This window comes from Aspergillus homomorphus, assembly GCF_003184865.1.
Source record: "Aspergillus homomorphus CBS 101889 unplaced genomic scaffold BO97scaffold_3, whole genome shotgun sequence".
Classification (NCBI taxonomy): Eukaryota; Fungi; Ascomycota; class Eurotiomycetes; order Eurotiales; family Aspergillaceae; genus Aspergillus; species Aspergillus homomorphus.
Window position 1 is genome coordinate 1,442,376 of NW_020291889.1, and position 12,596 is coordinate 1,454,971.

Genomic DNA, 12,596 nt, shown 5'->3' on the forward strand with positions numbered 1-12,596 from the left:
CAACTTTGAAGAATGAATTGCATTCCCTATGTTGGTAGGTAATGAATGGCTAGGCTACCGCGAAGCGGCAGACCAAGGAAACATAACATGCGATGAACAGAATCAAGTGAACAAGACCTGACGGATGTTGAATCCGGGGTTAGCAAAGGGTTGAACGAAGCATTGCTTAGTCAATAGCAACAGGCAGAGACATCGTTTACAGATGTCAAAACCAGCCTAGTAGTCGTCACCACGACTGATGACTTCCTTGCCGCCGCTGTGGAGAAGAATCGTCTAGAGCACGAGTTAGTCGCAATCCAAGGCGTGTGTCTTGCCAAAAATGAAGCCATACATGTTCGAATTGAGCGGTGTAGGAGCCCTTCACGTCCACAAGCGGCGCGTAGGACTCGACGATTCCGTTGTCGATGAGATTCTTCATCTGTATGATCCGTTAATCAAACATTGTACTAATCCATGGTCACGGTAATGCGCACCCCAAGATGATAATGGGAGACACCAAGTCTCTCAAGATAGCGACGGCAGAAAACGATCGACCCGAAGTTAGAGTCAATGGTCTTCAACAGCGACTTGGCAGAGGCGAGACGCAGGTGCGCGCCAGAGACGTCCTTGTTTCTACCATAACCGTAGAGACCCACCTAGAACTCATTAGCACCGGAGTCAATCATCGCAAAAAAAGCACGCTTACATCATCGTAAAGGTAACCCTTGCCGGTAGACCCGAAAGTCTCGATAGCGAAGACCTCGCCCTCCTCCATCTTATCACGGTTCTTACTCTTAATGAAAGGGATCTGTTTCCCACCATGGATCTGATATCGCAGGATATCGTGGCCGGTGATATTACGGATAGCTTTCACAGGCCGAGTCTTCCCATCGATCTCGACCTCATAGCTCTCCATCACCTCCTGGATCGCCGCACCGATGTCACTCATCCGCGCATCAACCCCAGCGTGCTAATCCCATCAGCCTCAAAGTCTAAGCAACCCAGCCAACCACCGACATAATGTACATACCTGAATCCCAGTATTGGTCGCCTCCTTCACAGCCGTCAGAAGATTATCATACTTATCCTCAAACGCAACCGTGAATGCAGAGTCAACAATGCGACCATTGATATGCACGCCGAAATCCACCTTAAGCACATCATTTTGATCCAGAACCACATCCTTGGCGCCGGGATTCGGCGTCCAGTGCGCCGCAACATTATTCAAACACAAGCCCGTGGGAAAGCCCATGCCGGCGTGGAAGAAATCCCCGGGTTCCAGGCCCTGGTGGCCGGACAGCGCGCGCACCCCGTCCTCGATCCCCTCCGCGATAGCGCTGAGACTGGCCCCGGGCTTGATGAGCTCCTTCTGCGCATACTGCCGGACCTGGCGGTGGATCTCGGCCGCTTTGCGGTAGTCGCGAAGAAAATTGTCGTCGTCCCAGAGGCGGGAGTTGTACCGGTTTTCTTCGTCCGTGGTGCGGGCGGTGTTCTCGTACGGGACGAGTTCGCCCGCTGGGTATTCGTTGGTCGGGAAGAGGGTGGACAGCGGGACCCGCGGTGGGGTCGTTTGTTTGGTGGTTGCGGGGTTCTTCTTCTTATTCTTCTTGGTCCGCTTGCGTTTCTTTTGTTTCTTGTCTGTGGAGGAAGCATCGCTGTGTTAGTGATTGTGTTCGAAACTCGTTCAGGGGATAGGGTGGAGAACGTACCGGAATTGGAAGTCTCGCTCACCCCAGCTTCTTCCTTCGTATGGTCGTCCTCGTCGTCATCCTCGTCGCTGATGATGCCTCGGTCCATGTCTGCAGAGCTGGAACCATTTCTTCCGGCTTTGACTTGGGGATTGGCGGGCTTGATGTCGCTGGTGTGGGCTAGTCACGCGAGCGGATTAGAGAAGGAACGGTCTAGGGGGGAAGTGTTTGAAAGAACATACCATCGGGCTCTTGCCGATGTCCTTCGGGGGTCTTGGATCCCATTCTGGTGTATGTAGTTCAACGCCCGTTGTTTTCATAGGTTGTTGGCGTTGGGTCTGAGGGGGTTGGGGAGAAAACAAGAGGAAAAGTGAGATTTTCTCGCGATGATTCCCCCGCTTGTTTGATGACAGCCGAGTCACGGGTCAGCCGCAGCCAACCAGAAGTGTATTAGTTCTAAAATTAGCGTGGGATGGGCTGTGGCAGCCTGGTGGCCTCAGGCTCTGAGGTCTCTCGAGCGATTGTTGTCTAGCGACAAGAGTATAATTTAATTAGGCGGGAATAGAAGTGTCCTATACTAGGTTCATAAGATCGAGCGTCTACAATGGATGGTCTTTCATCTTCAATATTCTCGATTGAATTTCTTGTTCTATGATTCTATGCATCGCTCAGTGATGAGTAAGTGAAGCAAGGTCGTCGCAGCTGTCTACTTCGAATACTCTTCAACCCTACGTTTCATATCCAGCCGCATTCTTGCACCATACTGACTGAGCACGATGGCTCTGCTTCGGAATTTCGAGCCTGCGCTACAGCTCACAGTATGAGCTCGGCCGCAGGAAGCCAGACGACGAACCTCAAGAGGCAATCGGAAGTGGGGGGGGGGGGGGGGGAAAGCCAGACGTCGCAGGTGGCCATAGCTCTGGCCTTTGACAAAGGTGTCGGAAAGTATTCCCCTGAGCTATCACACTCTCTGAGAGGTACACAAGGCAATGCAGGTTCAACTCCGGGCAGCAGGTGAGCGCTGTGTCATAATGCGTCGAAGCTAAAACCCTTCCTACTAGTCCGACAGGGGTGTTCCCACATTCCGGGGCCGGAGCCAGGGTCGTTGAGCGTGGAACCCCAGATATCGGATGCGGCTAAGGAGCGCCTGCAGAAGTACTGTACAGTACATATGCCGCCAGAATCACATGCATTCACATGCCTGTGGACTGAAAGATAGCAACCCACCTGGCCTGTTTGGTGGGCAAGACGAAGGCAGATAAGCTTTTGGCCTGCTATCGTGCAACCTGTAGACAGAAGTTCTCTTCACGAAGATTGATTGCTTGTATGTCGCTTGAAGCGTGGCGAATGTCACTTCAATGCACCGTTATTGCTCCGAAGACAGTTATGACTCTTATTGGAGTCGATCGGCGACTGAGAGGACGAAGCTGTTCCGAAAAGTACCGAGAATGATCGACGGGTGCGCCACTATTAGGACTCAGAAAGGTCTGTGACTGTGAGCTGGGTGTGAAGCCGCGGCTGGCTGGAAGGTGTTCGGACATGCGGGGAGATGAGGAAGGCTTATCGAGGGCGACATCCTCGGTAGGATGGAAAAGGGCGCACTGATAAACTTGTTCGTGTTGCAGGCGAGTCTTGGGTGTTTCTGGGCACGTTCGCTAAATAGTTAGATCGGAGCCAGAGTCAGCTTTCGGACGAGAGGTACTGTCGTTGCCCGCTCCGCACTAGCCTCTGCTTCTCTCTCGCGCGTATCGGAGCAGAAGGGGGAAATTGCAGCTATATCAGTGTTGAGTTGAGGGTGGAGGTGAATCTATCGAGTCATGGGAATGCGAGCTGGCCGATAAGGCCCGAAATGGATGCGGTGGACGGCGCGTGCCGGCGGGCAACCCCAGCCTCAATCGGGGCCAGTCGGCCGAATGGACGAGTTCCCCGTGGGAAAGTCACGTGGAGATTACCGCTCCGCTCATCCATGGGCTTGATGCCCTCCAAATGAGTCTATCTTGTTGCTTCACATTATCGGTACTCCCGCGACCATGGTTAACCCGAACTTCCCATGGGCCGCGGCTGTCCGTGGGCTCTGACGTATTCGAGTGCTCCCCTTGCCCTCCGATAAGAATATGGGGTCGACATATATACTCCGCCTGTCCCTCCTCGGGTTATATAGCTTAACTTTGTTGTAACTCTTGCTGCTATCTGCATTGCTTCTTCTTTTTGTCGATCAAAAACAGACAAGCAGACTATCTTAAGACCTTCATCATGAGCCAAGCCGAGGCCCAGCTCAAGGACGTCACCATCCTGGGGACTGTGAGCACCGAAGCCCGCAAGATCCTCACCAAAGACGCCTGTGCCTTCCTGGCCATCCTGCACCGCACATTCAACTCCACCCGTAAATCTCTCCTGCAACGCCGGATCGACCGTCAGGCCGAGATCGACAAGGGCCACCTGCCCGACTTCCTCCCCGAAACCAAGCACATCCGCGAGAATGACGCCTGGAAGGGCGCACCGCCGGCGCCCGGTCTGGTCGACCGGCGTGTTGAGATCACAGGCCCCACCGACCGGAAGATGGTTGTGAACGCGCTCAACTCGGATGTGTGGACATACATGGCTGATTTCGAAGGTGCGTTACCAGCCCTGACCTCCTATCGTTCCATGGCCCCAGACTAATCCCCGGCCACAGATTCCAGCGCCCCGACCTGGGAGAACATGATCAACGGACAAGTCAACCTGTACGACGCGATCCGACGACAGGTGGACTTCAAGCAAGGCAACAAGGAGTACAAGCTCCGAACGGACCGGGTGCTTCCGACGTTGATTGCGCGGGCGCGGGGCTGGCACCTGGAGGAGAAGCACTTCACAGTGGACGGGGAGCCGATCTCGGGCAGTCTGTTCGACTTCGGGTTGTATTTTTACCACAACGCCAAGGAGCTGGTGGCCCGCGGGTTCGGGCCTTACTTCTACCTGCCGAAGATGGAGTCGCACCTGGAGGCCCGTCTGTGGAACGACGTCTTCAACCTCGCCCAGGACTACATCGGCATGCCGCGGGGCACGATCCGCGGCACCGTGCTGATCGAGACCATCACCGCGGCGTTCGAGATGGACGAGATTATCTACGAGCTGCGCGAGCACAGCTCCGGGCTCAACTGCGGCCGCTGGGATTACATCTTCTCGTTCATCAAGAAGTTCCGCAAGCATTCTAACTTCGTGCTGCCGGATCGCTCGGACGTCACCATGACGGTGCCGTTCATGGATGCCTACGTTAAGCTTCTGATCAAGACCTGCCATCGCAGAGGTGTGCACGCTATGGTGAGTCCTGCAGACACCTACACCGCCCCCACATCTTATGCAATCCTCCATACTAACCATAACCAGGGTGGAATGGCAGCGCAGATCCCAATCAAGAACGACCCCGCCGCCAACGACAAGGCGATGGAGAGCGTGCGCGCCGACAAGCTGCGCGAGGTGCGCGCCGGCCACGACGGGACATGGGTGGCGCACCCAGCGCTGGCGGCGATCGCATCGGAGGTATTCAACACGCACATGCCGACGCCGAACCAGCTATTCGTGCGCCGCGAGGACGTCAACATCACCGCGAACGACCTGCTGAACACGAACGTACCGGGCAAGATCACAGAGGAAGGCATCCGCAAGAACCTGAACATCGGGCTGTCCTACATGGAGGGATGGCTCCGCGGAGTCGGCTGTATCCCTATCAACTACCTCATGGTAAGCCTTGCCCCAATCCCCCACCCGCTTAACCCAACCCCGACGACCATGCCAGTGATAAGAGCTAACCCCGATAAAGGAGGACGCCGCCACGGCCGAGGTATCACGCAGTCAGCTCTGGCAGTGGACGCACCACGGAATCACGACATCCGACGGAAAGAAGGTGGACAAGGCGTACGCGCTGCGCCTGCTGCAGGAGCAGGCCGACGAGCTGGCCTCCAAGGGCCCCGCCGGCAACAAGTTCCAGCAGGCCGCGCGCTACTTCGCTGGCCAGGTCACCGGCGAGGACTACGCCGACTTCCTGACCACTCTACTGTACAACGAGATCTCTTCGGCCGGAAGTGCTTCTCCGGCGGCTAAGCTGTAGATCGGCTCATGCCACCCGTCCGCGATGAGATTATGGATATCAGCTTTTTATTAGTATTATAATGAACAAATTGAGCATATTTTATCTTTTTTTTTTCTTCCCCAATAGTCAAAACGTTGTATTCACGTATCTCGGAACACAATCGCTGCCGCTGGGTTGCTGGGATCTATACCGCCCGTGGCTACGGACACGTATGAATCGTGTCCGCTTTGAGGACTAGTTGGCGTCGTGCTACTGGCACGGACGTCCATCCGTTGTTCGTGCTGGGGATAGAGATAGTTCCTTCAAGACGGCGACGATCACAATCTACGGATGGGACGAATGTCGGAGCTGCTATTATGAAGTAGGACTAAATTCGCCGTGGCTGAGAAGATGAGCCATTGCGGGAGCTCGACCAGAGAAGTCTTACCCTTATTCTGCTTCAGACTAGATGTTCTGATCATTTCGTTCCTAGAAACAATCGCTGTCTATATCATTCTGGGGTACAGCTAGAACTAACTCAAAACCTGGTGCGAAAAAGCTAGGCTCCACAAATCCAACAGCAAATTGTAACAAGTCGCAGGCCGCCCGCTAATCGAACCGAACAAAACTTAAATCCAACTTCTCGTCCAAACGTCACTCGGCATCCAATTCAGATCAAGTATGGGAAGACGGTCTCAGATATAGAACATCTTGTCCTTCACATTGGGGTGAATGGTGACACTGCCACCATCCGGTGCCACGGCACCACCCTCCGTACCCGTGACAATACTTCCGGTCGAGGTTGCATCGAACACATCGGACAGGTAGCATCTCGCTCTTTCGCAGACGAGGTCGGCATAGTACGCCGGGGGGCAAATGCTGACAGCCATGGTGGCTCGTCCAAACAGATAGCACAAACGGTGGGTTAGCGATTCGAGAATGTCTGCGGCATTCTGCTGCGGAGCCTTGGGTGTCTCCTTACAGAAGATCTCGTCCCAGACGATGAAGTAGTGCGCCGGACGAGCGGTCCCCTTGATAGCTTTGTGGGCTTGTAGGTAAAAGTCCCAGTTCCGCACTTCCGTGACACCACGGTCGACCACTGTTCCATTGGGGGTATTGAGCGAGCCGTCGGCATCTTCGGCGCGAGTGGGATAGAAGCGCGTGTGGTGCCGTTTGCCGACTACAATCACCGAGATTCTCGGGAGGCCTTTAGCAGTTTCTGTTGCTGGGTAGACACCATTGCAGGCCTTCTTGATCGAGCGCAGTTCCTGCTGCACAACCATCTCGTATTGTCCCTCGGAAACACCGTCTCTGTAGATAATGATGTTTTTCGGGTATTTGTTCTGATGATGCCGGGCCCAACGGCCGAGGTGTGCTTTGAGCATGGTTTCCAAATCATCCACCCGTTCTTGGCGGGCGGCCTGAATGCGGAGTTCTGCGGGCCATTGCCCTAAGTCTGAATCAATGGATGCGACCATGCCTGCGACACTCGGAGCTTTGGAGGACGACCCAGGGGAGGGATGAGTAACGTCAATACCCACAAGCATAGTGTCGTTCTTGCCAACTATCCCGAGCTCGCTGGGAGGGATCAATTGGTTCGCACCTCCTAGCTTTAAATTGACCTTGAGGCCGACGTTGGCGAATGTCTGCTCGCTGCCTCTCTTGAAGTTGTCAACAAGAACGTTCACATTCAGCACACCCTCCCGAATATCACAAACTCGCTTGATACAATTATAAACATCCGTATTGTTACGACTAGGAAGAACCCCAAGTATCATGGTAGGTTTATGAGCATCCATCATTTCTCTGACGGCTCTGCTAATAAGCGCCTCCCGCTGGGCAGTCGATTCGTCTGTGGCTCCACCGGGAAGGTGAATGCGTCTCCCGGCTAGAGGTGGGTTAGCCGCCACTCCGACTTCTCTCAGCTTCGCGTGAAATTTTTTCAAGCAGGCATTCATTTCGTCGGGCTGCATGGAGCCATTTGGATTATCATCAAGGAATAGCCAAGCCCAGCGAGGCAGAGCAGAGCCTTTGGAGAAACGAATTGACCTCATGTTCCAACTTCCGCTTTCGGGAATAACCGTGATCAGCTTTTGCTCAGCTTTCAGGTCCTTGTAGTGAACATTCGGAGCGGCAAGAACTCGGCCGGGTACCGTGATAAGCTGGGAGGCTGCTCGAATCCCGAATTCAGCCAAGGTCTCGTTTGAGGCGCCACCGAGCCCTAGCACCTGAGCTCCATCCTCCACAATGGACCTGGCATTCTGCGGTGGACGTCGGACAGCAAAGCCCAGCATTGCGCTGGTTTGGCCAGGGCTGAGCTTCATCTTCGCCTGTTGGCCCGGTTCGACATGGCAGACTTCGACGGGCAAGTAACTGGGGTTTTGCCGGTCTCCTACGTTCACAACGGGCATATTATAATCCACGGTGATCTTGTACTGTTGGGCGAAGAAAGCCGCCACACTGATATATCTACCGGCTGGTGCAGGCCCCGCTATCACTGGCTTTTTGCCCTTTCCCTTCGACGATTGCTGTGTCGGCTGCTGGCCACGGGCATCCAACCAGAATTGGACGTGATCTGGACCGGCTCCCGGGCGAGGGACTATCGGTGGGTTGGGTAAGGATGCGCCATCTCGAGGAGTCGCCAAGCCCGCGATGCGCTTGATTCTGGGGACAACATCACCCCTTTTGTTCTTCCGCTCGATATGAATCACGCGAACCTGTAGGTTTTTCAAGAAACGCGCGGTATCGGAAAAGTTGAACCGTTGCGAAGACAAGTACTCTCCGAGCACCTCCTTGAGCGGGCGGTCCTTGTAGCAAGCAACATATCTCACTTGAACATTGACTAGAATCCGCGCAGTAGCAGCACGAACGCTTACGAAGAAGCCACGAAGGGCCTCTAGCCCTGCACCGAGGCTGGCGCTCTGTCGATGGCCTTGATCAATAGCGAAGTGCCTGTTAGCCCCGACGGAGTAGATATTTGGATCACCCTTGGGTTGGTGACCCAAGACAATGTTCATGGCCTGCAATATTTCCGCCTTGTCTTTGAACATGTCAGCGGCTTTAGTCGATGTCAGGTAGTTCAAGAGATCGGAGGGGTCGAGGTTGCCTGTGTATTGGCACTTCACTCGATAAATCATCGGTTGCTCAGGGTAATCGTCCTCCTTTTCGTCTCGGTAACGGACTTCGTAGATGCGGGCATCTTCACCCTCTTCCAGCAGCTTGATTTGGGAAATGAGGGTCGTGGTGAAATCGGTGACAATGTTACTTCGCAGGTGGGCAAAGTGTTCTCCGATCAACAAGCGGACAATCTGCTTGAGCTTTTTCCCGGTGGGCTTTCTCGCAGACTTGTCCTCCAAGATTTGGAGATCATAGCGACAAAGGGTTTTGCCAACCGACATGAGGTCAAAGTAGTTCGCAAACAAGGTGATGGCCTTTCCCTGTGTACCAAAACCGGGGCGTGGAGGGAAATCGGCGGCCGCCCGTGGTGCTTTGATTAAGGCAGCCATAGTCTGCTCTTCGATCTTGGCGACATGAGCGCTTGGAGACACGTCTCCCCCGGCGGGCGAGTAGACTGGTGGACCTTCATAATAGCCACCTCGGCCTCCACGGCCCCCACGAAAGCCACGGCCTCCATCGAACCCTCTGCCACGGCCACGACCTCTGGAATCGCCTGCTCCATCGTAACCTTGACGGGTGGGAAGATCAAAAGAGCCGCGACCGCGCCCACGGCCTCCACCACGATCGCCTCCTCCTCTATCTCCGCGAAAGCCGGCACCTCCACGACCACGGTCACCGCTCCCTCCACGACCACGGTCGCCCCCTCTACCACGGCCCCGTTGTGGACCACCTCGAGAATCCGACATGACGAATCGAGGTGAGGTGAGGCGAAGCGAGGCGGAGTGAGTTGCGGTCGAGGAACGTTGAACAGTCGAGGGAAAGAGGTTGGATGAAATCGGCAGAGAGTTGTCGAGGCGGTGATGATAGCTAGACTATTAGCTAGATAGTGCTAGGCAGATTAAGCTCCGACCGGAGAAAATTGGCTCCACGGGTAGTGGGTCTGTCAGCCAAAGAACCAGGAAGCTGGGAGGATGGTCTGATAGTTTCGACACACGAGAAGATTCTTTTGAATGACTCTGTCAGATACCTATAGTAGAGAACGAAGAGTGAGGATGAAGATTGAGGATGAAGAATGAGGATGAAGAAAGAAAGATGAAAGGAGGGGGGGGGGGGAGTGTACGGAGCGAAGTTGTTGGACAGCAGGGAGAGTCAAGAGTGCGGGGTAAAGCTGATCCATCCAACACATACAAACAGATTGATCGGCCCGTCTGGAACTTGGAGTGAGGTTAGGATCGATAAGAATAACCACTAGCTAAATCTAAATCTGACGGAGAATTGGTTTAGGGATGGATGAAGAATCTAGGATGATATAGGAAGAGGAAGAGGAAGGTGATGCGACATGAAGTAATTTCCTAAATGGGTAACCGCTGTTCCACCCCGCGGGACTTTGAGCCTGAGGCCGGCACCAGGCAGGTTCTAGCCTCCTGCTGCTGCTTCCCTCACACCGTCGGCGAGAAGAAGGGAGATCAGAAAGAAGTATAAAGTCCCTTCGATTAGTTAGTCTATATGGGTATAACTACAGGATGTGGAGATGGTGAGCTTTCAGAACCGGAATGTTGCGACAAGGTTATTTATCCCGCTCTCTCTTGGTATGAGGGGTGGATAAGCTGACTTGGCAGCTGTGTGAGCATTAAGCACAGGTAAAGAGCTACTGAACTTAATCATTGCTGCATAGTCGCTTATCGTGTTCGTTGTGCTTACCGTGATGATAATATTGCACAAAGCTTATACTGCATACTGTGCATACCCTGGTTATGGCGTTTATGTCTTTGGGGACACTCTTTGCCGCTCGCGGCATACTGCTATCGAAGTCTGCGGTGAGCAAGAAATAGGGTGAGTATAAACATGGGGGGGACATGAGTGCACAACTGGCAATGGCCGTGAGCTATTGCTGACAATCTCTACATCGGAACCTAGTTGATCGTGCGCTAGTGCCATATCGCCACACATATTATGAGAGATATCGGGCCCTGTGAGCATCGCGCGCTGCTGACGGGCTTAACTGGTCCGGCCAGCCAGATTGCAGTGATCGAGTTCCTGGCTAGATGGACAGAGCTCTCACAAATCCTACTATGGTTCGCTTCAAGCTTCAGAGCCCCACTCCACACGCTCCACATGCCTTGTGTATTGCTTAACAAGGAATCATGCTGATCAGCATGTCGGTAAGTAAATTGAGCGAACTGTGCCCAGGACAGGCTGTAAGCTTGACCGAGGCCAGGTCCGAAAGTATGCAACCAAGCAATCCGCGCATATCCGTCTCCCAAATCCCTGAGTCGCCGACTGGGGGAAGTCGGTCCCCAATAGAAGAAGCCTAGTGCAAAGCCATGCTCAATGTAGCATAAGCAGGCAAGGCTCGCGTGACCAGAGGTGGCTTTAAGGAATAGCTCTTACAGTACCAAATACGGCTAGTAGCCACTTCGTGCGACTCCTGGTCCCGACAGCCTGCGACTGAGTCCGTGGGACCCTGCATAACTCGGGGACCACGAGATGCTTTCCGAGGACAACCCCAAAGTAGGACTGATAATCTACCCGGCGGTAGTAGCGCTCTCAACCCTTCTGTTCGAGCCGATCCACAATGCCAGGAAGTGCAGCCCCATTCGACCGATTACTTCTTCTTCTGGATTGGCTGTTGCGTTGCATCCTGCTCTCGATGTCTTAGATGCGAGACTTGGCCTTAGATAGTCAAAGAAGACGATGAAAGAAGGAAAGATGTGGCTTGCCTGTAACATTCCTTCTTCTCGTTCCCAAAAACTGCACTCTGGAATAAGGGGTAGAGAGAGAGAGAGAGAGAGAGAGAGAGAGAGAGAGAGAGAGAGAGAGAGAGAGAGAAAGAGAGGCCTTGAAATCATATTTGAAGAGACCAGCACAGTTCTATGGCCTGCAGTCAGACAAAGCTCGAGCGGCGAGTCCCTAACTTGAAACCTAGCCCATGCGCAACCTTCGGTCAGCATCGGATGGTTCAACATGAAGCCGCCGGCCGAAGCACTCTTGACAGTCTCAGAAGGGACGAGATCTCCAACTTAGCATTAACTTAGAGAAAACATTTTTAAGTTCAAAAGGATTTTCCAAAATCATCTCGCGCGCCGGGAATCACTTAAGTGGTTCCCTCGCCTCGTTCCACTCCTCGACCTCCTTGTCCCTTTGCCGTCCCTATAAATACCTACCCATACGCTCTTCACTACTTGCAATTCTGGATCTTGACTCATGATGGTATTTAGGCGCAAGAACCACAGCCCAAAAAGACAGCAGATTACCCGAGGAGAACAGACAGCCCAGGACTAGCATCTGAACACCTCCTACCAGTATTTCATGCACGACTCCATACTGTGGGATTTCAAAGCGCACTCAGGAACCCGGTACGCCAATACTGTCTTCATGACACAAGCATATCTCAACTCCTCACAAAAACCAACCACGCATTGAAGACTTGTAGAGACATAGTGCTAGAACTTTCATGATGAGACTGACCCTATCTCACACGATCACCTATCAATAGACCCTTCCAATGCCGGTGATTTCGCGACTTCCGCGCTTAACCCAACGATTCCCCTTCATGCCAATCTCGACATCAGCATTAGATGCCACAGCGCTGAGCCAGCAGATACCAAGACAGCTGCATAATGGCTCTCAAAGAGGAGGAGAACTCACGCGGTGGAATCGAGGTTCGGGATCAAATCCCCATGTTTTATACCTCTTCCCCGTTTACTCCTGCTCCACTTCTTCTTACAGGGCCATGATCGGAATCACCCGCTGGGGTGAAGAGT

The 12,596-nt window shown here is 53.6% G+C and overlaps 3 protein-coding genes across 3 annotated transcripts; 1 reads left to right on the forward strand and 2 right to left on the reverse strand.

Annotated features, from left to right (window-relative positions):
• Window positions 1–7: 7 nt before the first annotated feature.
• On the reverse strand, window positions 8–2,020 carry BO97DRAFT_361698 (putative methionine aminopeptidase, type II). Its single transcript, XM_025692424.1, has 7 exons — window positions 1,910–2,020; window positions 1,689–1,847; window positions 1,010–1,617; window positions 686–949; window positions 474–635; window positions 332–418; window positions 8–273 (listed from the first exon to the last, which is right to left on the reverse strand). Exons 1-7 carry the CDS (start codon window positions 1,950–1,952, stop codon window positions 217–219), a joined length of 1,380 nt encoding a protein of 459 aa, XP_025555770.1. The 5' UTR covers window positions 1,953–2,020; the 3' UTR covers window positions 8–216.
• Window positions 2,021–3,698: 1,678 nt separating this feature from the next.
• On the forward strand, window positions 3,699–5,829 carry BO97DRAFT_361701 (malate synthase). Its single transcript, XM_025692425.1, has 4 exons — window positions 3,699–4,281; window positions 4,342–4,967; window positions 5,034–5,387; window positions 5,467–5,829. The coding sequence occupies exons 1-4, from the start codon at window positions 3,921–3,923 to the stop codon at window positions 5,752–5,754; spliced, it is 1,629 nt and encodes a 542-aa protein (XP_025555771.1). The 5' UTR covers window positions 3,699–3,920; the 3' UTR covers window positions 5,755–5,829.
• Window positions 5,830–6,206: 377 nt separating this feature from the next.
• BO97DRAFT_440350 (putative RNA interference and gene silencing protein (Qde2)) lies at window positions 6,207–11,302 on the reverse strand (the record flags this gene model as incomplete). Its single annotated transcript, XM_025698067.1, has 3 exons — window positions 6,207–9,236; window positions 9,296–9,699; window positions 11,224–11,302. The coding sequence occupies 3 exons, from the start codon at window positions 11,300–11,302 to the stop codon at window positions 6,411–6,413; spliced, it is 3,309 nt and encodes a 1,102-aa protein (XP_025555772.1). The 3' UTR covers window positions 6,207–6,410.
• Window positions 11,303–12,596: the final 1,294 nt, after the last annotated feature.

Bases quoted from the DNA above. Each gene is read 5' to 3' on its own strand.
- BO97DRAFT_361698 (XM_025692424.1), bottom strand. From the start codon at position 1,952: ATGGGATCCAAGACCCCCGAAGGACATCGGCAAGAGCCCGATG. The intron at 636-685 runs GTAAGCGTGCTT...AATGAGTTCTAG, and splicing joins AGGGTTACCTTTACGATGAT to GTGGGTCTCTACGGTTATGG. The intron at 274-331 runs GTATGGCTTCAT...CTCGTGCTCTAG, and splicing joins ACACCGCTCAATTCGAACAT to ACGATTCTTCTCCACAGCGG.
- BO97DRAFT_361701 (XM_025692425.1), top strand. From the start codon at position 3,921: ATGAGCCAAGCCGAGGCCCAGCTCAAGGACGTCACCATCCTGGGGACT. The intron at 4,282-4,341 runs GTGCGTTACCAG...CCCCGGCCACAG, and splicing joins ATACATGGCTGATTTCGAAG to ATTCCAGCGCCCCGACCTGG. The intron at 5,388-5,466 runs GTAAGCCTTGCC...ACCCCGATAAAG, and splicing joins TCCCTATCAACTACCTCATG to GAGGACGCCGCCACGGCCGA.